This window comes from Lycorma delicatula, chromosome 1 (genome assembly GCF_047948215.1).
Source record: "Lycorma delicatula isolate Av1 chromosome 1, ASM4794821v1, whole genome shotgun sequence".
In the NCBI taxonomy this organism is placed as follows: domain Eukaryota; kingdom Metazoa; phylum Arthropoda; class Insecta; order Hemiptera; family Fulgoridae; genus Lycorma; species Lycorma delicatula.
Window position 1 is genome coordinate 393,859,026 of NC_134455.1, and position 26,888 is coordinate 393,885,913.

The following is a 26,888-nucleotide window of genomic DNA, read 5'->3' on the forward strand; positions in this document are numbered from 1 at the left end:
ACAAATCTGGGTGTTTTCTTTGGATTGCTTCATGCAAACTGCGTAGAACTACTAGTTATTACTCCTGACTGACCGTATGACGTGCTGGCAAGAATTCATGATACACTAAACTTTTAAATTGAAGAACACTGCAGATTGAACGTGACAAGCGTTTTTTGGTCTTGGCTCTTCAGGAACCTTCCGTTTGAATCCTTGGGCCTTAGTTTCAACAGCATACCTATACACTCATGATGCATTACCAGTTACGACATGTTTGAGCAGTGCTGGGTTGTCGTTGACTTCATTCAGCAACTCTCCTGTGCAATGTTCAGTCACCACTGCTTTTGGTAATTTGCCAATTTTGGAACAAATTTTGCTGCCACATGTTTCATGTCCAAAACACCTGAGAAAGTTGCTTGGCATGAGTCAAATGATATGCCAGCATCATCAGCATCTGTTAATGATTGGTGATTGTCCATAATCGTTTTCTTTACTTTGTTGACGTTATCATTGATTGCTGATGTGCTGAGACATACAGGGTGTGCTCGTCATCTTCAACGTCTTCAAGGCCCTCTTGGAAATGTTTTTACCACTTGTTTTATTCATAGAATAATTGGTGAAAGTAGCATTCAGCATTTCCAATCTGATGCTAGGTATTGTTATACCTAACAAGTTAACTTGTATATATTTCTATATACAGCAAAAATCTATATAGCTAGATGGCCATACAAATAAAGATGTGTAGCCTTTTCAAAAGCCAAAAATAAACTAAGCATCCAGTATGGCTACCAATGTAAATATTAGTTAGGGACAAGTATACTAACAAAAAAAAAAACCTGACAATTGGACTTAAACAGCATGGAAAATTTAAAAATGTTCCATATTTTTTTTTATTAAACCTTGCAAGTACTTAGAAGAATTACCATACTCATTTATTTACAAAAATCATTGAACAATAAAATTTTATGTTAAATAGCTAATTCCTAATAACAGTGAAAGTTTTGATGAATGAGATATTAAAATAAATAATCTTTATAATTTTACTCATTCGTCCTATACAGCTTAACTATTTCTTATAGAGCATTATTTTATTAGTAACTCAAAATATTGAAACATGAAAAATAGCTGTAAATGTAACATTCTGTTTAAGTTTTACTGACATCCAATGAAGTTATCTTGATAAATTTACATTTTAAAAGACCACTAAGTTCAATGATATAAGTACCATTCAGATTATCCCAGTGGTTCTTGATTTTTAAGTGTACAGACTCTGTAACGATTTGCAGAAGTTGACAGGTTGCTAACTGTTTGAGCATCTTTCATCAATAAATGTTAATAGCATCGTGCAACAAAACTAAAACCAATGTTGTTTAGCTTCAGTGATTTATTGGAATTGTTTTTTTAAATGTGGTTTCAGCAATTGTCACTTTATTTTCCATTTTGCTACTTGAAATATTTGAGGTATAGAGCAAAATCATCATGCTGTTTACCTACCCCTTTTTTTCTTAGTTACTTCTTGGGGCTGGACCTGCTTTAATATAAACGCAGCCTCAAGGAGATTTCAGGGAAATTATTCACCCCTGTACTTTCTCTGCCATTGTTGTACAGATGATCTTGACCTATATTATGGATACCATATGTGCTATCCCGTACAATCTATAACATAGTTCCCATGATGTTTTATGGGGTAACTACCCTAAATTCTCTCCAGAATGCTTTTTTATCCTCCAGGAACTGGTAGTACATGAACACGTGTGTTCTGCAGTGTCCTTTCCCTACAATAATCTCATACTGCAGAGGGTCTCTACATCCATGCTCACACATATGCTTTAAAACAACTGTGACTGGTAAGGAACTTTATCAATTCATACCCCAATTTCCTGCGTTTATTGTCCAGCCATCTCTGGAGGTTCATCTACCCTTTGTCGGCTGAAACCATTGTTTACCATTATCCTGCCCAAAGTAAAACTACTGCATTGACCCTACTATTATTACATTGACTTTTATTACTTAAATACATTAATCATTTTGTTGAAAATACTTTTTGGTTCAAGTTTATTTGTATTATATATTTGTAAATTGTGAATTATTTTTTGTAGGTTGTTATCCGTACTATGATGATGATCCTTTTATATTGGATTCCCAACCTGATATTTATTTTGCTGGAAATCAACCTAAGTTTGAGACTAAAATCATTGATGTTAATTGTAGTAAGTATATTTTAGAACCCAACTGTTGTTTTAATGTTAATTCTAACAATTTTAATTTTGTGATACAATGTAAAATGGTACAAGTTATATCCAGAAAGTAAGTTCCATTTCTAAATATAGATGCTTCAGTGCTGTGATCATGATTCTACAATCACATGCGTGCTGAGTCACCTGATATGTTATGAAGGGATTGATGCCATTTTTATTCAGTTGTCTAATCTGTACACTTCTTACTATGCTTTTATAATGTTTAAGGAAATCTAGTTACCCAATGCAAAATTTGGTCTCTGATCTGCTTCTTGAATGCAAGGAACATTAAACTGGTTGAAATTCACTATCAAATTTGCAACGTTTATGGAAAAAGTACAATGAATAATTCCATGATGTGGAGGTGGTTGCAATTATTTAGTGAAGAATGCAATAACATGCACAATGATGAATGGAGCAGGTAACCAATCTCTTTTCATACGTTTTTCAGAAATTTCACTATTGCTTCTGTCTAAAATTGTTTATGAGAGATTGAATTATCAAAACTATGTGCATTTTAGGTGTCTAAGATGGTCACGGAAAATCACAAAATGAAATAGTTGGGCAACATGTTGGAATTTTTAACTTTATACAGAACAATTTATTCAAGTGTTAACTTGGGAAGAAACATGGTTGTCACACATTACACCTTAAATGAAACTACATTCTACGGAATGTGGCAACACACTTTATTACCCAGAAAGACAAACTCATTGTTTTCCACTTGGAAGATCATATGTATATTGTTTTGGGGCAATAAAGAGGTTTAGCTTGTTGAATTCTTGCCTCAAGGCTGCACAATCAATAGTGATGTCCATTGCTTAACACTGAAAAAATTTCAATGCTATTCTGGCCAAGTAATGTAGCTTACTTCATGACAACACAACTTCACCTTGCTCTATTTTTCTGTTTAGCCTCCAAAACTATCGTAAGGTATTACTTCAAAGGATGATATGTATGAATGAATGTAAATAGTTTAGTCTTGTACAGTCTCAGGTCGACCATTCCTGAGATGTGTGGTTAATTGAAACCCAACCACCAATGAACCCACCGGGTTGGTCTAGTGGTTAATGCGTCTTCCCAAATCAGCTGATTTGGAAGTCGAGAGTTACAGCGTTCAAGTCCTAGTAAAGCCCAGTTATTTTTACATGGATTTGAATACTAGATCGTGGATACCGGTGTTCTTTGGTGGTTGGGTTTCAATTAACCACACATCTCAGGAATGGTCAACCTGAGAATGTACAAGACTACACTTCACTTACACTCATTACATATCATCCTCATTCATCCTCTGAAGAATTATCTAAACGGTAGGTACCAGAGGCTAAACAGGAAAAAGAAAGAAAGAACCACCAATGAACACTGGTATCCACTATATAATATTCAAATCTGTATTAAAGTAACTGCTTATATTAGAGTAAATTATCTTCACCTTGCTGCTACAACATAAGTTTCTCATGGCCTTCGACTAGGAATAGTTCAATAATTTTATTCCCCTTACAATCTGAACCTTACACGAAGTGACTATCACCCATTCTTGTATCTTAAAACCTTCCTTTCCTTCCTAGCCAACAGTTCCATCACTATGATGTCAAACAAGTTGTCAGTATGTGACTTGCATCACAGGTGGCATCATTTTATGATAAAGGGATGTAACTTCTGGTGTCCTGCTGTAGTAAGTGCCTCAATAATGAAGGGAACTATGTGAAAAAGAAAAAAAAGATTTGTACTTCAAAGCAATAAAAATGTTACATTATAGAATGTTCTTGATCTTTTAATTAGCCCTTTGGAACTTACTTTCTGGATGATCTTTGGTAAATTTTAAGAAGTGATTTTTAAGTGGAGTTCTGGAGGGAATGTGAACCCTATTGGAAAAGTATTTTTCTTTTACTAAAATTTAAATCGATTACTAGTTCGTTATTGTCAATTAAATTTAAAAAAAAAACTGTTAGCACTTATAGGGCTTTCCCATCATATGGCTAAAGATGCATTCTGGAAAAGCCCTACAACTGTGGATTGTTTCTGAAACATGGCTTGCACACACAACTTAATTTAAAATTATAATTTTATTTAAATGTAATATTTTTTCATTTATTTAATTCAGTGATTCTAACTAAAGTATGCGTGCATACTGTACTTAATTCATGCAGGTGTGGTGGTATTAACCAAACTAATGTAAATTTCCATCTTACAAAGAATAAATTTCACTTGTACAGTTGGCAGGCTGGTATAGCTGCGAGACTAAACACACCAGGTTAGAGTAGATCCAGCCAGGCTGAATGAATCCCCTTAAGGTTGTAAATATTATTCATTCATTTAATTCTACTGCTCATCTGTGACGTCAAAGCATAGCAGATGACTTCAACAGCATTTTTTGGTGTGGTGTGATCTTGCAAAATATTTTTTTGCAATGTTATTTTTTAATTGTTAACAAATGTGCCTAAGAAAAATATGTTGTTAAATAGGTGAAATCTCAATATACTTAGGGTGACCTTGCTCTACAGTCTCACCCCCTTGACCTTTTAAAATGAAAATTTAATGGCATCAACGCCCCATATACAGAAGTAATCTGACCAAGTAGTTTCCCTTCTAGAGCTATAGCGCTATCTAGATGGGAAAGTAAAGTTTATTATAAATATTCAATGAAGCATTCTGGAATTCTTAGTAGCATTTATTAAAATCTGTATGAGGCTGCAAAAACCACATTTGTTATATAAAGTAATATATATATATTCATACTGTGCACTGAAATATGAGAGCAAAAGTTAAGTGATATAAATATTATTTTTCAGTTTTAAAATTCATAAAAGTGGTTATGATTGGTATGGTTATTAGCCGCCTAATTACCCACACCATTGGTATGGTAATTTAGCCATTCATTAATGGTTAGTAATTTTTAATAAATTAGCATTTTATTTTTAACTTGAACCTTTCAACTTCTAAGTTTTTTATGAGAATCTTTTTGGATTTAAAATCTCTCAATTTTTAAAATATTTAATCACTGTAATATTATTTTTATCTACCTAGAATAACCACATTAACTCAATGTTTTTCAAGTATATAATTTGACTAAGCTATGATGTTGATTTTTTAAGTTAAATTAATTCATTAATTATATTTGAGTTAATATTATTCAAAGTAAAGTTACTTTTATAGGTTATACTTGCATGTTGTATGCAGATTACTTGAGTGGCTACCCAGAGCAGGCTCATGTTTTATTTTGGTTAAGCTGAAGTTTTAAATCAAATAAGTTCAAATTAGAATGTTTCCACTGAGCAAATTATTTTCTCCATTTTGTATTCATTATTTTAATCATATTTCAAGTTTCCAGGGGAAACATGAACTTGGAACATGTTAGCTAGATGGCCATTCACTCATTATTTTCCTACTGCTACTTTGCCCTCATTGGAATGTTGCAGAACAAACTTCAATTTCATCCTCATTATTAATTTCCATATTGGTTTGTCTTCTTTTTGGTTCTTCCTGGGCTTTGCCTCATCATGTTTCATCTTTATTTTTCCATAATTCCTTTTTAACATGGTTACATTATATTAATTACTTTTTCAGTTATTTCCAACAAAGTAATCAATCTGATTCATTACAAGATTATTTCTATATTTTTCTTTTTCAATTGACCTATTTTATTTTGATCTTTTCTTTATCATTATCTATTATGTGTTTTTCATATATTTTACAGTATCTTTATTAGGAAAAATATTATAAAATTAAGAGATCCATTTATTGGTCACATCATGTAATCTAAGGAATTTGAAAACAAAAGTGGATAGCCAAGATGTTGAAGAGAACCATTACAGAGAAATACTAAAACTCTAAACACACATAGAAAGTATTTGGCGATTATGGATTGTAAACCAAAAAAATTGTAATATTTTAGTTTTTGTAACTGTATTAATTCTATTTTTATAGATGATGGTAGTGTTCATAAAACTAGACTGGTATGTGTGCCTCGATTTGCAGACTCAAAGACATTAGCTGTGATTAATTTATCCTCATTAGATTGTTACCCTGTTTCATTTGGTGTCTTTGATGGAAGTGGTTCAGAACCTGATAAGTAGAAATAATTGTTATTTTACAGGCTATACAATTTATGTTACTATTTTATGTTAAGTGTAACTATCAGTCAATAATTTTACTTTTAAATATACTTTATTCCACAGTAAAGTTGAAGTGTTGAATTCATTTAATCCTTTGGTTACCTGCCATGAAAAAATCTATATACTGCACAATGTGATTTATTTATGATTAAATTTTATGTAGGCACAAATGTTCACTTAGTTTTTGTTGGAGAAACAAATTTTTATTTACATAGTTTTTAGTAAATAACTGGCATGCCAAACACATACGATCAAACAGAACAATATATTAATGGCCACATACCGTACCTTATAGGTGATACTTCTCTGATTGTCTCACCATTTATATAAAATACTCCAGCTATCTCCAGTACAATCTTAATTACCTCTGGTGACAGTAAAGAGACTTTCAAGTGCATCTTCATTGTAAATTGTATTTTTCCAACTGATCTTAAGCTGTAATCAACAGACCCACATCTGTAAGTCCTTAATTCTCTTCAACAATGTTTTCGACATTCTCCAAGATACAACTCCATATAACAACACAAAGAAGATGCATTTAATCATTTTCTTTTTCAAACTTTGTAAACATCTTGATTAAAAAAAAAAAAAAAATATTTATTTAAACTAAACAATTTGGTATTGTTTGTATTATTCTCATTTTTAAATGTGCTAGTTTATTTGTTTTATGGGATTTATATCTATTTATCAAAAATCAATGAGTTTTACATTTTGTTCTTTGACTAGAGAATTTTTCTGGTGAAGTTACATAATTTCATGTTTATCTAATAATTGTTATTTGTGGTTTTGTGCATCTCAGTTTTCTGAGGATAAATCAATCACAACTGGTAAAGTTAGATTGTACCCAACATCTTTCTTCAAACAATGATATAATATATAGTTTTCTATTTTTTGTATGTGGCTCATATTGTACAAACAATTCAATTCTTTTCATGTTATTGCCTTTTTATTTTCTTCAAAGGTTTTTATTTTATTGGCTATTTGTAGTATTTTTAATTTTTTCTTTTCTGGTCAATAAATTTTACTGTATACTCTAGTATTGGGAAAACAAAATATCGTATTCCAGATGGTGTTGAAACTTTGAAATTTCATATTCCAGATGTTTCTTATCCTTTGCTTTCTGCATTATTAATACTTTTAAAGCACTCTTCAGGATTTTCAAGTGGTAGAGTAGTACTTATACTCTTTATTTATCATATCTATCGTGTATAATCATTTTACACTTCTTAATTTCCTAATTTGGCTGATTTATTGTTCATAATGAATATTTATGCATACAGAAACAGAATTATAACTTAAATAACAGAAATTAGAAACTTGTATTAAGTTACTGTACAAATAATTTACTGTAATGTGCAGTAGAGTCTATGTGGCATTTAATGGTAGTAAATTCAAAAAAGAAATTACCTCTACTGCAAAATTCTTATTTATAGATGAGTTTACGTTGTTATATCCTGGGATTCTATTATCATAAAAAATACAGGAATTATCTTTTAAGTATGTTAAATCTTTCTTTTTACGTATCCCTTCACCAATTTTTCATCAGCTCAACATTTTTTTTGTCTTCAGTCATTTGACTGATTTGATGCAGCTCTCTAAGATTCCCTACATAGTGCCAGTTGTTTCATTTCGGTATACCCCCTACATCATACATCCCTAACAATTTGTTTTACATACTCCAAACGTTGCCTGCCTGCACAATTTTTCCTTTCTACCCGTCCCTCTAATATCAAAGCGACACTTATCCAGGATACCTTAAGATTTAGCCTATAAATCAGTCTGCCTTTTCTTTTAACTATATTTTTCCAAATGCTTCTTTCTTCATCAGTTTGCTGCAACACCTTTTCATTTGTCACTTATCCACCTATCTGATTTTTAACATCTATACTTATTTATTTATTCACTTTTTAAATTTCATAAAAGTAGATCATTAAAAATGCATTAATATTTCTAAATTTAAATTTCTCATCCTTACTCGCACCTTTACTCAATTTCTCAAGAATCAACATATTTTCATTTATGAAAATACAGTTACCAAGTTCTAGTAATAGTTATTGTAACATATTTAGTTCATTCACTTCTAATAAAAAATAAAGCAGACTTCACTCCACATCCACTGAAGAAAGAAAAAAATCTTAATTTTTAAACATTTAGTTTTTATATCAGTATTCTTAAATTATTAACTTTATAAAAGCATATATTTTCTAAAGCAATTATCAACCTCTTATATATATTTAATTCTTTTATATATATATATATATATATATATATTTCATCAATAAACATTTACGATTTTCAGCAGGTAAATATAACTGTAGTAAAATTTATAATAGAATTATTCCTCTTCATTAGTGAAGAGGAATAATTCCAAATTTAATAAGTCTTTATTTTTATCGATCATCTAACAAACAGGAGAGTCAATATAATTTGAAATGTACATCTTTACAATGGTAAATAAATTTGAGTTTTTACTTCCTTGTATGAAGTAAGGAGTACTGTGAATGTGAAAAATTATGATTTTCAGATTTCAATGAAAATATCAATTTTGACCATTTCTGAATCCATTTTTATTAGTTTTGGCGTGATGTCTGTACGTACGTATGTGTTTCACATAACTCAAAAACAATTAACCATAGGATGTTGAAATTTTGGGTTAAGGACTGTTATAAAATCTAATTGTGCACCTCCCCTTTTGATTGCAATCGACTGAACCAAAAGTGTTCAAAAAAGCCCAAAATCAAAAAAAAAATTGGATTATTGGAAAAATAAAATTTTAATTAATGAAATATTTCTTACAAGGGGAAGGCACATTAGTTTGAATCAGACTTCATCTACTTTTTATTTTAACTTTTTTTTATTTTTTTATTTAAATATATTAATTTATTAATATTATTAACCTCTGGTTGTAAAATAAAAAAAATGTACAATAAATAATAATTTAATAATAAAAAAAATGAAAACATATCAAAAGTTATTAATAAAATAAAAGTTTATGTACTTTTCTTTAAAAAAAAAAAAAAAAAAATGTAAATGTAATTTAATAGGCGTATAAGGAAGTCATGTGGTGTCCACATCAAATTTTTTTTGATTTGAATAAAGATCAGAATAGAAACAGTAAAGTTCACAGCATTGTTTAAATAAGGTAAAAAAATCCATGTTTTACTCTAAATAATTTGGTAGGTTAAACGAAAGGGACTGAAGCAGCTGTTACCTTACACTGAAAGTTAAGGGCACTTGCTCAGTCCTATACATACAAGGTTAATTGTCTATATTTCGGTACACTTTTTCAGAAAACCAGAAAAGATAACTGCATAGGACTTTCTTTGCTTCATTTTTTACAGGGTTTTGTTCAATGCTATGGATTTGGTTTTATTTTAGTTTTTCATATTTTTTAAATTTTTACTATAATTACTTGTGTTTTTCCTGTGCCCAAAAGAGAAATAATTATTTAAAGTTTTGTAACATGTTATTTGAAAATCAGTTTCCATAGTGTTAAAGAAATCTGTTGTCTTTAAAAAAGTGCAAAAAGAATTGTTCAAATACTTTTTCTGGTTGTTGAGAAAAGTGTACCTAAAGATTAAAATACAAGATTTTTGGGAAATCAACCCTAAAGATTGGACTGGGGACTCACCTGAGAATGAAAAAAGTGTCAGTGCATACCAGCACTATAAGAAGGGTTATCAGAATCCTCCTGCTCTTCGTAGTGTTCTCATAGCTGAAGACTAATTGCAAATTTTCTTTTCTGCTGAAGACTCTGTCTGCATTTTTTAAAATTTCTTGTATATCCCTCTCAGCCTCCCTGATACGAGTTTCATCAAATTTTCTTTTCTGCTGAAGACTCTGTCTGCATTTTTTAAAATTTCTTGTATATCCCTCTCAGCCTCCCTGATACGAGTTTCATCAAAATGTTTGGAAACTCTGACAGTTCTCCCCAGGATTTAAGCTACCTTTTCAAACATTAAACATTTTGTCATGTTCCCAGTTACAACAACATAAACACCAAATTCCAGAGTACTCCTACGTACAAATACATTTTTGGTATTCTTGATCAGATAATATTGTTCAAAGACTCACTTGCATTCTGCGTACCACAATGCAGACATTTTTGCAGCAGGACTGGATTTGAAAGATCTTTAAATATCGGTTTAATTTCCTGCATTACTCTTTTGGTAGGTGTGTACGTTTACTGTGGTCATATAGTAGTTTAGCTGAACGACATATTTACATATTACACATTTACATGACTCATCATCAAACTGCGGCTAGGTTCTTCATTAGTAGATGACAAGTGGAAATACTCAGTTCAAATAGCACATTTCATGTCATTTTCCCTACTGGTGTTTCTCAAAGTAGCTAAACCATAATAAGATTTTTATTTCATCAACAATAATTAGTCGGCAGATAAATTTTGGGGAATTGGCATAATTTGCATACACATATTTCTGATAAAGGGTTACTCATCATCAAAACTGAATATGTTCTGATTGAATATCTTCTAAGTTTTCCTCAGCTTTTCTTTTGGAACCAGTCATCTACAAACAGTATTTTCCTTCGCTTTCTTTCCGACATTTTTACGGTTGTTGAATTTCTTAATTCTGAGCATTGTTTTAAGAAAACAAACTAGGCTTGTTTACCTATAAATTACAATAACAGAAATGAAAATTTACAAGAAAAATCAAAATAACTAACTGTATTGCACTAAAACTTTATCAGTTACCACAAAAATCAACAAACATTCACAACTCATAGAACATACAAAACAAAACCTGAACAACTCAAAAGTAACACACATGTGAGCAGGAAAGGAAATCCAGCTACAAAAAATTCAGTTGCCACAAAATAAGTGACTAAATCAAAGAAAGTATAATGTAAAACTATCTTTTTAAATATTTTTGCAGTAGAAACCTTCACTCAAATATCATGTGTTACATATATTAAATTAAACAGAAGTAGAAGAATTTAAAAATGCAAAATAAATATCAATTTTTTTTGTGCAAGTGCCCTTAAATTACTACACTGAAAGATAGTGTACTAATTAACCACCATAATGCTGATTATAAATTAAAATCATATACACTTACATCTGATTATAATAATAAAGCATCACTGAAAGATTATGAGATTTACTCAAGTGATTTACAGCAAGTAGTGCTTATTAATAATAGTTATATTAATTAGTATTGATAAGAAATGAAAAATTAATACTTGTGTACATAAAATTTGGTAATAATTAACAAATAGATAATATTGAACATGTTATATTTCAAAAACTTTTATTAATTTATAAATTTAAGATAAAGATGTAATAATTAGTTTAAAAAATTAAGTAAGGAAATATGGAATGCAACTTTGAAGACTAATGAAAGTTTTTTAGAAATGCTGACTGATTAAACAAATTTAGTAGGATATAATTAAACATAACTAAGAGTGTAACTTACTCAGATTTTGCTCTAAAGAGTCACTATTACATACACATTTTACTAAAGAAAAAAAGAATTTTTTTCTTTAGTATTTGCAGGTATATTTTGTTCAGTAAAGTGTATGTTTATTAAATTAGTATATTTATAAAGTGTTTCTTCTTAAACAATGTGATTTATTGTACTGTATTAACAATGCCTCGCAGTTGCAATAATCATCAAAACAATTTCTGCTATATCTGTGGTGAGGTAACAATGAACGTTGTCTCAGAAAAGAAATATAACTCCACTGACAAAAAAGTCATATGAATTTTGGATGTAAATTAGGTGATCAGGAAAAATCTTAGGCTCCTCATATTTGCTGTGCTTCTTGTGTAACGTTGTTGACTGGTTGGCTAAATGGATCTTATCACATGCCATTAGCAACTCCAGTGGTTTGGAAAGAACTGAAGGATCACATCACAGACTGTTATTTTTGTGTAATATATATATATATATATATATATCTATTAAAGACTAAATTAGATATATATATATATATATATATCTAATTTAGTCTTTTGAGATGATCTGTAGGTTTTAGTTCTTTTTTTTTTGGGAGGGTGAAAAACATTTTTGTGTAATCATTGCTCGGAACAAATGTATTGTAATATATTACATAAAAAATAATTCAATAATTATTAAATAGTCAAATACAGATGCACCGTCTTTGATAACATCATAGTGTTTCCCAAAATATCTTGGATGTTAGCTCCCAATTTAAATTTACTATGCAATATCACATAACATACACAGTCCACAAGGATGTGGTGTATCATTAGTTGGTAGTCTCAGTGAACACAAACAGATGCAATGGTACAATTAATTAGGTGTCCATGTTAAGATAAGTATGTCCAATTTGTAAACAGAAAATAATAACCTCCTGTCGACAGTTATTCTGGAGTGAAGAGCTCCATGGTAGCACACTATCCTTGATGTATCGGAGTTTATTATGTACTGTAGCAATCCAGTCACCTTGCCACCTTCCTCGAAGAATGAGTTTAATAGAATTAATAAAATTGGCAGTAGCTTAACACGAAGAGTGAAAGACGGTTGGCTACATGTATGTTTAGCAGCAAAATCTGCATGTTATTAACTTGGAATTCCCACATGGCTAGGGTACCAGCAGAAACTCACTTGTGTGTTTTGATCGTTCAACTCAACGATTTCATTATGAATTTCGGTGATGATAGGATGTCTAGAATACAAATCTTCTAAAGCTTGGAATGTGCTACATGAATCGCTACAAATAAGCATGTGACAGTATTTTGGGTTAATGATATTCAAAGCCCTACTGATGGTGTACAGTTCAAGCATTGCAGATACTTCTCACATTGCTTCAGTTCTTGAACATATATTATTACATTGTAGGCAAAAAATTTCAGTTACTTTCTTATAGCTACTGTGCTAACATTGTATTAACTTTGATGGACTTTTGGCCATAGCATCTGAAATATCAAGCAACTTCTGTTCATTTAGTTTAGGTGGTCTTCCACTTCGATCAGGGTGTTCAATAGAGCATGAAATTTTTACATCCTTGTACAAAGTAAAGGAAGTATTGTGATCGCGGAAAATTTCAGTTTTCAGATTTCAACAGAAATATTCATTTTGACTAGTTTCAGTGTGACGTCTGTACATACATACGTATGTATCTTGCGAAACTCAAAAACAATTAGCCATAGGATGTTGAAATTTTGGATTTAGGACTGTTGTAACATCTAGTTGTGTGCCTCCATTTTGATTACAATCAACTGTACCAAAAGTGTCCAGAAAATTGTTTTACAATCTGTTTCAATCTTTTGTACGATTGATGCATAAGCGAAAGTTACTGCTGTTGAGCTACCACTAGAGTTGTCAATTCATTCATTATTCATTCAATGACAAATTTGTTAGTTTGATAAATCAACAAGGCTGAGTGAAGAAGGAATTTGAAAAACAATTCATCATTAATTTTCTTAATAACTGTTTTCTTGTTCGTGACAAAAACTATGCCATTTCGCAGCATGCCATATTGTTTAAAACTGATTAGTAGAGTAAAACTAACAATTAGGTTTATTAAAAATATAAATCATTAATCAACTGGAATCAGGTTTTGTGTTAAGAAACAAAAGAATTCATACGATTTTTGACCCTGATAGGTTTTTGTACAAAATCCTAAGAAAGTGTAAGTAATTAAAAGAAACTGTGATTGATAAAAACTATTAAACCAGCCAAGACCCAAATCTTGAACATATCGTTAATTTATTCTCCCAGCTGAGTCGTAAGAAAATTAACCTCCATCATTCTGATTATCAATTAAAATCATTTATATTTATATCTGATATTAATAATAAAACACTATCACCATATAATCCTGTACACATACCAGATAAGTTCAGTACTTTTGTCTACTAAACCATTTACAAAGAATATGTTACATTGACCTTTATCTTTATGGTTAGTAGAAATAACTGGATTTCCGTTACTATAAGTTATATTGACTTCATTGAAATTGTCATTACTTTTCAAAATGTATTTAAGTTCACCAGCTGCTTCAGATAATGGTGGTGCATTTTGAATCTTGTAGCCTAAAAAGTTGTCATCTATAAAAAAAACCTCAATGTAAATATAAATGTTATATGCTATATTATAATTTTTACTGAAGTTTTGTATCCTTAATAAATACATATATATTATGATCATCCACAAAGTAAAGAGTGTTTTGAACTACAAAAATCAAGATAAAAATTAATTAAACAATTTTTATTTTATATTTACAGAAATTCTTAAACTCTGTTTCAACAATGTCACCACAGATAATCAAAAACTTGTCACAGCGTGGTACCATTTTCTCTATACCTTTATTGTACACTTCTGCTGCTAAGTTATTAAACCATTTATCCCATCTTTCAGGTCATCATCATCTTGAAAGTACCTACCTCCTAAAAACTCTTTGACTTTGGGAATAAATGATAATCACTACGTGCCAAGTCAGGGCTATCTGGTGGATGCTGAAAAGGCCAAACTGTTAAAGCATATCTGAAGTTGCTGTAGCTGAGTGTGGGCGAGCATTATCAAGGATGAAGGCAATGCTGCTGGACAGCACACCACCCCATTTTATCTGAATGGCTTGAGAGGGGGTATTTGTGGCAATTTTCTTTAATGAAGGACACTCAGTAACAGTCCAATTTTTTGTTTATAAGTACTAATATTCAGAGCAATTCGAGAAAATCATAGATTCACAATTTCTGTATTGAGCGATTCATTCAAATGTCTACAAAGGGGAATTCAGAATAGGTGGAAAGGAATGTTGTCATCAGGCATTGTCTTTCTCCATGATAATGCTTGGTTGCACACTGCAGCTGTAACAAAGAAGCCCCTGTAGCGTTTTCATTGGGAAGTGTTTGATCACCCACCATACAGCCCGGACTTGGCTCCATCCAATTTTCACCTCTTTGCTCACATGAAACGCTGGCTAGGAGGACAACATTTTGGCACAGACATGAACTGCAGACCAGTGTAGAAACATGGCTAAAAATAGAGGCGGCTCCGTTCTATGATGAGGGTATTGGAAAGTTGGTCCCACGCTACAACAAATGTCTAAATCAGAGTGGCGACTATGTAGATAAATAGTGTAACTATGTAAGTACTTGATACAAATAAAATTTTTTTATTTTCAATGTGGTTTTAATTTCGTGGCCGATCGGACCTTGAAAAAAAAATAACCCTCATATATATATATATATATACCAAGGCATTATATATATATACCAACCTAACCAAGGTATTGAACCAAGGCAGCAATTATTCAAACAATAAATGAAGGCAACAAAAGAAATCCAGTAAAAAAATAGTTTTGGGAAGTTTTAGAAACAGGAATTCAATTCATAATGTATCAAACATAATATAAAAAATTTAACTAAAATTTAATATAAAAATTTAACACCCAAATTGTTATAGAGAAAATTTTAAAAGTATAGAGGAAGAATATCCTACTCATAAAACTATGATTAATAATGAAGAAATATAATTGGCGCATAAACGTTTTAATATGAAATTAATGTTGATTAATTTTAAAAGATTACCCAACTCTATCTAGGAGAATATCAAATCGATCAGGTAGTAATTTCTAAAAAGTACAACAGAGAAATAATGAAAGTTAAATTTAAAAAGTTATAAACATACAGATAGATTATTATTTAACTACCATACAAATAAAATTCATAGTCTAAAATAAACAAAAATTCAACAATTATTTTAAAATTTGTTATAAATAAATTAAAATCTGACTGTCAAGTTAGTGAAAAATTTAGGAAAAAAAGTGGAAAGATTAAAGCTGAAAGTTTGAAAGAAATGAAAATTAAAATAATGAAAACTGCAGAAGAAACTTGTCTTTCGAAGAAAAACAAAAATATAGAGGTTTTAAATTTGACATATGGACTTGGAGAAGATGAGAGTATTCACAGAAGAAAGACTATAAATTTTAAGCAGATTAGGAACAAAGTCTCTAAAATATTACTGGTGAAGAAAATATTTTTAAAAAAATCAATTAAACCAAAAAAAATATGATTTTCAAAAAAGTAATACGAGTGAGTTTTTTTAAACTTTTAAAACTGATGTGACAAAATATCAACTTCCTACTCTTTGTTTTAGGAAGGAAATGAAGAGTTAGGTTTAAATAATAGAGACAACAACAAATTCTTACTAAAAATTTTGAAAAACTATTTAACTATGAAGATTTAACCTTTTGAAAAGATAGAAAATTATAATTATTTAAAAAATGTCAAACTCAGATTCTCATAATGAAAAAGAAATTAGGGCCACAATTAAAAAGTTTAAAGACAAATCAGTCTGAGAAGACTTGATAGTTGTAGAAATGTGAAAAGAGGCGAATGATGAGTTGACTGAAAAATTATTAGAAATCATACTGAAAAAAGAGAAATAACCAGAAGACAAGAAATTGCAATTATACATTTGCTTTATAAAAACAGTGATAAATAGATGTTAATAACTATAGAGAAATATCCCTTACTGATGACATAAAATTTCAAAGCAAGTTATTAACCAGAATAGAGTGCAAATATGATAATGAAGTAGGAGAATACCAAGAAGGCTTCAGGAAAGGCTGGTCATGTATAGAAAAAATGTTAAATTTAAAACTAATCATCAGAGATAGAGATTGAACAAAAATAAAAATTTTATAATACTCGTAGTTTTTGTAAACTTTAAGAAAGCTTACAACTCTGATAAAATATAATTTGGATTTAGGAAGAATTTGGGGTAGATAATGAGACATTAGCGATAACTAAACAGACTTTAAAGAATACAAAATCTAAAATTAAGTTAATGGGTGAAATTTCAGAAGTCTTTGTGATTAAAACAGAATTCAGGTAAGTTGACAGACTTAAATTAACCAGACCTACTTCACAAGTATTTGTGTACCAGAAAATGTGATTAGAGAATGGGAGAAGAGATTAGAAGTAAAGAGATTAAACTGAGGTAAAAAAATCAAAATCTAGAGATCAATTGTTTGGTGTTTTCAGATGATTTCAGAAAATAGAGAAGCAGAAGGAAACACTGTCTTCAACTGTCCTTAGAGAAAACCAAATTTTGACTAGTATAAAAACTTCACATAAAATTTTAAACAAAATATGGAAAATCAATGAAGTAGAAAAATTTACATATGTAGGGGAAATAATCCAGAAAAATGAAGAGAACAAAATCAGAGCTAGTATAGTGGAACTAGCATTTCAGTTGACGAATGATATATACAATAAAAAAAAAAACAGCAAATTTCTATGAAAAGAAAAAATATACATTGCAATACAGTTATCAAACTGAAATGCCTACATGCAGTGGAATGTTTATAGTTACCATGAAAGGATAGCCTGTTTTAAATTTATTTGATCAAGAAGCTTCTTATGCTGGTCTATATTTATGATTCTCTACTAATGATTCTACCTAATTCCTTACTCATTAGGAAGTTAAGACATCTTTTCACTTTTAATCATATCAATTCTAGAGGTTACTTCTATGGTGCAAAAATTCATTTCAGCTGCTTAACTATATTTTTTATAACCCTAGAGTCACTTCCAAAGAAGAGCAATTGAATGTTGATAAGTGTTTTCTAGTACTATATCTCAGATTTAGTGATTGTCCACAGACTATCAACGACCTGTGATTTAAGACAGACTACTCCTGAAATTTTATGTAATCAGTTTTTATAATTCTTATAAGATTCTTGAAATAAAGTTCTTATAATCTTGAAATTAATTCTCAAAATTTAAAAAGAGTAGTAGATATTTTCATGAAAAATAATTTTGTAAGATTATATATATATCTTACACACTTATACACTATATATATATATATATATAGTGTGCAGATTATCCATCTAAAGGAATTTTTTGTTTATGTAAAACAAAAAAAAACAAACAAAAATGTGTGGCTACACTGCTTGAGCACACTCATTTTTTAAGTTGTCATGTAATGTGATGTTATTGTTCTTTGATTATTTAGCAGTCTTCATGTTGTAAATAGTGTTTTGTGAAAATTTATTCCATTTTTTATTACAAGATCATATTTTCATATTTTTTGTCTGTGTGTTTTGAATATATAATAATAGACATAACACCAAGAAAGATTTGAAAATTGCTTTACATTTGAAAATTATGACACAGCGATGGATAGCTTCTGAGTGTAGTGTTATACTAGGAACAGTGAATGATATTTTAAAACAATTTAAAAAATTATTCCTTTTCAGTTCAAAGGAAAGAAATGTGGCCATAAAAGAAAAATTCCTACAACACAAGATCGATTATTAGTGAGAAAAAGTAAACTTTCCAAGATTATCTGCTACTGACTTAAATTGAGAATTAGCAACCACTATAACAGATTTACGCATGACAACTGTTAGATGCTGACTTCTTGCAGCTGGATGGAAAGCTTGACGGTCAGCTAAAAGCAACTTTTAACACCAGCAAGCTACAAAAAAAAGATTTTGTGGGCCAAAGCAAATGCTTACTAAACCAAAGAAGACTAGAAAAATGTTATGATTTCACATGAGTGGGTGAGTGGGTGAGTGAGTGAGTGAGTGGAGTGAGTGGAGTGAGTGGAGTGAGTGGAGTGAGTGAGTGAGGTGAGTGAGTGAGTGAGTGACTGATAAATAGTTGATTTATACGCACTGAAATCGAAATAAATGTCGAAACTGCTATTTGATAGTGCTAGACTGTTTGCTCTGGATCCAACAATCTTTACTTCTTTTTGAAATAATTTTTCTAACTGGTCTTTTATTATAATTTTTCCATTGGATCTGTAAAAATCTGTCTTTTCTTTTAGTACTTCACCTAAACATAGTGTTAAAATCATCTAATGAGTTAATTTTCTTAATAGCTTCTGGAATTACAATTTCATCTGAAAAAAAATAAATTCAATATATTATTAAATAAAGTAAAATAAAAAAAATAATTTTAAATGTTAAAAAATTCATTACACGTGAAGAAGTAGTACTTTTTCAGTAGTTTTTTAAATTTTCATTCTGGGACATCATAATATAAAATAGCAAGCTGTTGGTTTTTCAGAATGTATTACTGACTAAAAAAAATCAAAATTTAAAGGTTTTAAAATTATTTGTTCACTTTACTTTGACATAATTTTTGAATTTGATTTATTATTATTACTTTTTTAAAACAGATTTATTTTACTTAAATTTCAAACTTTTACTTTTAATACATCAGTTACCTATGGGCTAATGTAGTGTGTAAAAAAAGCAGACATTCTGACTTTTGATAATGTGTATATTCAGACTACTTTTTAATAACATAAGATTCGAATTATATGAATTATTCATATCACACAATCCATTAATTTGACATTAGATACTGAAAGTGATTTCCTCTAATCTGGATGGAGGCTCAAGCAGGTTCTTACAGTTTCATAGTATTTACAGGCATATTTCATCATGTTTATCCATTAAAAGTTTTCACTTTCAACATTAGTCTCCTCCAGTTTGTAATGAGGATTTTTCTGAAAATCTGCACTTCTTAAATATACCCACAGGAAATTACTGGTGTTGTATGAGCATGGTGGCCTCTTTAGGAATGAAGTCTACACTTTTTTACCATAAGATACAAATTAATTTGAAAAACATAAAGTTTTATGATATTTAAGTTTGTTTAAATCTATTAGATTTAAATAAAATTAAGGTAGCACACAACCCAACTATTGCGTGTTTATTATACCTGTATTCACACTTGGGAAATGTTTGCAAAACAATAGGACTTGTCAGTCTAGTATGTACATGATACATTAAATTATTAATGTGTAATGTGTAATGTGTATTTTAATTTCATAAAAATAATTTTTTTAGTAGGTAGACTAAAGTAATTAATTATTGTCAAATATTAATATCTTGATGACCATTCTATAACTGTATAAATCATTTGTTCTCAAAGTGGGAGATAAACCACCAGCGCCTTGTGGGTGCTGGAGACCTTCAGGGAGGAGGATAGAAGACCCACAGCAAATTAGGGGGCATTCAGGTGGTCTAGGAAGGCAATGGCTGATTAAAAAAAAGCAAAAAATATGTTTTCCTGATATTTAAAACTAAAATTAAATACCTACTACATTGGTACACAAAATTAAAGACATCTAAATTTTATGACAAAAAATGACTGTATTCAAACTACTTTAACTTGGTAACCAAGGGGCTTGAAGAGAGACAAATAAAAAAAAAATTAAAGCTTGAATACTCTTCTTTCTGACAGTATACTTAAGATTTCAAAAATCATCAAATTTAAACTAAAAATCAGCGAGAAGAGAAATTTTAAAAATTTGAAAGTTTTTCGTTTTGTTTAATCGAGCACATGGGGAAACAAAATTTATTCAGTATAATGCTTTAAAATCGTTTAAAAGCGTATGAGTTTAACTTTAATTTCTTTTTTTATATGTCTATGATTTTTCTGAACGGAAATATTGTACTTTAAAGAGAAAGGGCCAATTTTGTCTTTAATGTTGCATATATCCTGATCTTAGCAACGTATTGATACAAATAAATATGGAGATAAAAGGGTTTTGATCTAGCTGAGCTAGCTTTAATGACAAATTGTGAGGTTTTTAATATAGTGTTGCAGTTTTTGTTTTGTTCATTTTGTGCCGAGCTATTTGAACCTTTAAAGATTGAGACTGCAACATGTATCACCCACTCTCAGCTTAACCCAAGATCATAGTTATGTAATAACTATATAGATACAATTGTAATCTTTTTGAAAGCAATTTTAATGAAAATACTTCCAAACATGATTAAATATGTGTTTTAATTGCTCTCATTTAATACAGGGTTATCATAAAAGAATGTTGCGGTTTCAGTAATTCATAGGAAGATTGTAGGGAAATTTCTAGATGCTATATTGGTATCCCTGAAAGCCTCCAACCCAAAAGTTTGTTTATCAGAAGTTGTAACCACAATGTCAGTTCCTGTATTGTTGTTGCGGTGAGTTTAGTGAGTTACTATGTTCTCGGATAAAGACAAAGCAAAGTGTGTTTTATTCATGGCTGAATTAAAATCCGTAATAACATAACAGACAAAGCTACATTCCATGTGAATGGATGTGTTAACAGACACAATTCACGAATATGGGGCTCTGAAAACTCACATGCAATTATTGAGAAACAACACGATTTGCCTAAAGTTAATGTTTGGTGTGGTGCGATGAAAAATCGTGTAATACGGCCTTTCTGCTTTGCTGAAAAAAACAAATAATGGAGTTGCGTATCTAGACATGTTAACCAATTATTGCTTTCCTCAGGTGGATGAACTTGAAAACATTCATCGACTTCATTTCCAATAAGATGGTGCTCCCCCGCACTTCAATGCATCGGTCACAGACGCTTTGAACGAAAAATTTGGAGATCGATGGATAGGCCGGCAAGGACCCGTACTTTGGCCTCCAAGGAGTCCAGACCTGACACCTTGCGATTTTTTCTTGTGGGAGTACATCAAAAGCGTTGTTTATACACAAAAAATTCACGACCTAAACCACTTAAAAAACAGGATTAATGAAGCAATGACAACCATTAATGAAGAAATGTTAACTAATGTTTGGTGAGAAGTTGAGTATCGTTTGGACATTTGTCGAGCGACTAAGGGCGCACATATTGAAATTTATTAATTATGTAAAAAAATGTTTGACGACAAATTTGAAAAATAAAAAACATAAACTGTAAGTAATTCTGAACGACTGAAAGGAGAATTCTGAGAAAAATACTAGTACCTAAAAGTTACAGTGACTCAGAATTCAAATTACAACCTAATAAAGAACTATATTTGAAAGTTGAAAACTGAAAGATGTTATGAGGTAAGAGATTGCAGTTTTGTAGACATATACATAGGATGGATGATAACATAAAAACTAAATAGATCTTTGACTTGTTAAGAAGTTACAAATCCAATGGTTTCGGGAAATAGAAAAAGACATGAAAAACATTAAAATCAACACAGACAATAAATGACAGGAAACCTTTTAGACAGATAATTCAGAAAGCAAATTTTCAGGACAGGAAAAAATTAACCAGTGAAAGGAAGCGGGCACAAGAAGAGATGAAATGTCACTCTTGAAGGATGAAAGAAGTGCGAGCACAAAGGAAGCATAACCAAAGTTGATTTATTGAACCTTGTAAAAGGGTTATTTGGAAAACAAATACTGCACCATTCTTTTTTCTTCATAATTCAGTTTTCAGTATTGTGACAGAAGACAGAGTGAAAAAATAGAGCAAATAGTAGTGAAGAACAATATCTATTGGTGGGAAGAGGGGCAAGAAATGAAACTGCACTAACAGGAACTACTGGTGAGAGATACACATGTGACACTGGATGTGTTGGCCAGACCAGAGACTAATTCAGGGCACCAAAATAAAAAACAAACTTTATGTGGATAAATGTCCTTTTTCACATCATTCTCCTCTGTCCATAAGTTTGTGTTTTTCCAATAAAAATATCTATTTTAAGAATGGAGTGAAATATTTTAATGAAACATAGTGTAATCCATCCAACAACATCTACAAAATAAATAAGCTTGAACATTTTTCCCATTGCAAATTCCAAAATGATGGTCATTCAAACTTTTTAATTATTAATAGTTCTGTAAATATTAGTTTTATTGAATTATATTTTATTTGATAAAATGTTTACTGTGAACTAAATGACACATCATCTGTTCAAATTGGTTGATATAGCTTAATTTTTAAAGTGAATCGCAAAAATTGTGTTTTCACTTTCTTCAATTAATTGAATTAAAAATATAATAAGACACAGACACAAAATCTTCAGACTACATACTTTTTTCAACCACTAATCATTTTTGAGAGAGTTCAAGACTCACTATGTGGAGCCATTCACCCATAGGCACGATTTGTTCCCACCTTGGGTTACGGTTGCGGTTGAGTGTAAATGTAAGAAATATCAGAGTAGGATGTTGTTGTGTAATTGTGTAGGTGTGTATGTTGTAATTTATGTAGTGTTCTTGGTGTAGTATATGTGTATAATGTAAAGTGTTCTGGAGCTCACTGTATAGTGGGAAGAAAAGCTGCAGAGGCAGGCCCGTGGGGACGCCAACCCCCAAAGTCTTAAAGAATAAGACTCCCCGTCGGGGATTTTTAGACCATTGTTGGCATGTGAAACGTAAACAAACTTTTCGTGAAACGACTTTCTGTTGTGCGTTACAGAAATGAGTGATACTAATTATGAGCAACATTGTGCAAACAAGTTTTGTACTAAACTCTGTGAAATGGTATTAAAACTTTTTCAAAATTGAAAAGGGCGTATGGAGATGACGCTCTGTCACAAGCCCAAGATTTTAGGTAGTTATAGCATTTTCAGATGACCGGGAATCAATTGCAGACGATCTTTGTTCTGGAAGATGTTTAACGTCAAAAAGTGACGACAATGTTGAGCAAATCAGTGACTTGATACGGTACGACCGATGATTAACTGTCAGAATGATTGCGGAACAATTGAATTTGAACCATACCATAGTCCATCAAATTTTCACAAACGAATTGGACATGAAAAAATTTATGCAAATTGGTCCCAAGAAGACTCACTGTTGAACTGAAAAATAACAGAGTGGAAGTGTGCCGCCATCTTCTAGGGCGAATTGAAACCGATCCAGATTTTCTAAAAAATGTTATTATGGTGATGAATCTCTGATATTTGATTACGACCCAGAAACAAAACACCAGAGCAAGGAGTGGCACACTTCAAACTCACCACATCCCAAAAAAGCAAAAATGAGTAAATCAAAAATCAAAATCATTTTAATTTATTTCGATAGTAATGTCCATAAGGAGTTTTTGCTTACATGACAGACTGTAAATCAAAATGTTTACTGAGAAATTCTTAAAAGATTGCAGAAAAGAGTTGACACCAGCCATCAAAGACAACTGGATGCTACATCATGACAATGTACCTTGTCACACTGCACTCTCAATTAATGAGATTTTGGCAAAGAAAAATATTCCTGTAGTTAGTTCCTCGACTACCTTATTACCCTGACTTGAGTCCCTGCAACTTTTTCCTGTTCCTGACTTTAAAAAAACACCTCAATGGACACAATTTTGGAACAGTAGAAAACAAAAAAATATGTAACCGACCATCTGAAGAATATTCTGGTTTCTGAGTTCCCAACACTGCTATGATGAGCGGGAAAACCGTTTGAAGTGGCTTCCCAAGGGAACTATTTCGAAGGTGATAGAGTCCATGTACAACTAACCGGATTGTAAATAAAAAGTTTTTATGAACCAGTTCCATTACTTAATTTACTGACCTCATATGTATTTTATTTTTATTTCATAACCAAATTTTTATAAGTTTTTTAAGCTATGTGAAATATATTTTTTAGATCATCTATTATTTATATTTAACCTTGTTTAATGCTTTTCCCCTATTTCAGTCTATTCTGCGCTGCTAATGGAGTATTTGTTTTTAAATACTCCAAACTTAGTGTTTGTTTAGAGTTTTTACCTTCTCCTAGAGCTTTCTATAAAGAAATCAAGCATTATTTTTAAAAAAATATTTTTTGGTAATATACATGTTACTGTAGCATACCTCCATCAAAGCGCTTCCCTGCACTTTTTTCCACTGTGATAATCTTCCTGGTACTGTGTGTACCAAAATTTCTCTGATTGTTTAAAAATGGCAGTCTTTCAAAACTGATTTTAATTTTGTAAAAGTGAAAAAATCTACAGAGGCAAGTTTCTCAGATAAAGGATTGTGGAATGTATTTTACTGAAAACTCAAATCAGGTTAAGCATCCATGACCTGCTGCTGTGTTACTGTTAAAATTCTCTCTAGTATATTGAACTTCATGGTCAATTTCCTGATGGACATCTGAAATGTGAAGATTATCAACAAATTCTTGGTGCTGGAACAACTTCTATACTGTTCCTTGGATAAGAGGATAATTTCCCCCCTCTGCAACGATTGTGCTATAGTTTCATGTCATGCTACATCTCACCTGTTATAACTTTTAAAAAGAAAAAATTCATATTAGCAAAAAAAAGAGTAAAAATCATATACCAGTTTCATACCGTCAGAGGACAAATAAGTTTCATGGATATTTAAAAAAATCTTTTCATCATACAAAAATTAATTTTTAACTATTTTATAGATACAAGTCAGTAATTTAAGAAAAAAACATTGCATTTATAATCCATAAATATATACTTACTCCAATTGGAGGACCATTGCTAGAGAAAGTAGGAGAACAAAATTCTACATTTGTACCTTGTCTAAAGGAAACGCTTTGTGAATTAGTTAGGCCGCCTAAGCCAGTTCCTTTCCCACTGTAAACAGAAAATAATTGTTAATTGTAGAAAAAAATTCTATGCGTGCTATTGATGAAATTAATTTTTGTTGAAACAATTTCTTAAGTTACTAATTTTTTTGTAACAATTACATTAGAATAGCGACTACGGCATTATTTTTTACATAGAGTATGTTATTCTCAGTAATAACCAAAGGTAAATATTGAATACAACAAAAAATATCAATTCCAGATAAAATAATTAAAATATTCTTCACTAGGTTTGTTACATGAAGGAAAATAACTTCTCCATTCTAGATCATTGTACTTTTTGAACATTGTACTCAAATAACACAACTTTTAAAGCAATTTAAAATTTAAAAGCAAGTAACCAGATAAATTTAAATACCTTTGTGAACTGTAATGCATACATTAGACAACTATTAATGCACAAATAACAACTAACTTCTTACTTTTATTACTTCTTTCTTATTTCTGCTGACATCTTACTTATTAAAGATATTTAAAATATTTCAGTATAGACATCGTAAAATAATCTAGATACATCACTGGTCAGTTGGTAAAGAAGTTAGCATTTTGTTGATCATCTACTCTAACAGGTGTTCTAATATTTCTGTTTTTATTGATTGAGAAAATATGAGAAAAAGAAAGTAGCACTGTTTCAAAGTATTGAAAACTTACAGAATATTGAGGAAATGCTGTAAAGGAAATAAACAACAAAACAAATGTTTCGTAACGTACTCAAATAACACCCAACTTTTACAGCAATAATGAACCAGATATATTAAAATACCTTTGTAAATTGTAATGCATACATCAGACAAGTATATAATGAAAGAGTTGCTACTCTTTCTCAGGGAGGAGACTTTCTCATTAATGAGAAAAGTTTTGAAAACTAATAGTTAAAATCCATCTCTCAGAAGATAAATTACATAGAATACATTTACACTGTTAAAATTGTCTTCTTTACAGGGTTTGATGTCAATATTATTTATAATTTGGTTGGTTATTCAGGTTTAATTAACATCACTCCTTGTAGAATGACTGATGTGTAATTTGACAAGAACAACTAATTACCTGCAATTTACACTAATGGCTTGTTACAAAGTAGAGTAATCACAAAATAAAGAAATAAAAGTACTTCATTTTTAAAAATATAATTCCGCATTATATAATACATAATTAAACCAGTAACTCAATTTCAGTTAAATAAAATTTATTGAATACAGTGTTTAATTTTATGTACACATAGTTTAATGCATATAACACTCCTAAAAAGAAGTTCCTTTCACTGTTGTAATA

The 26,888-nt window shown here is 30.5% G+C and overlaps 1 protein-coding gene across 1 annotated transcript in view; it reads right to left on the reverse strand.

The window, feature by feature from the left end:
• The window catches only part of LOC142318001 (uncharacterized), a 59,740-nt gene that overhangs the window by 6,386 nt on the left and 26,466 nt on the right, over positions 1–26,888 (reverse strand). The window contains exons 8-10 of the mRNA XM_075354534.1: positions 25,491–25,605; positions 18,951–19,179; positions 14,153–14,369 (exon numbers count right to left, since the gene is read on the reverse strand). Of these exons, the coding sequence (XP_075210649.1) occupies positions 19,168–19,179; positions 25,491–25,605 (127 nt within the window). The 3' untranslated portion in view covers positions 14,153–14,369; positions 18,951–19,167. The remainder of the gene's footprint in view (positions 1–14,152; positions 14,370–18,950; positions 19,180–25,490; positions 25,606–26,888) is intronic.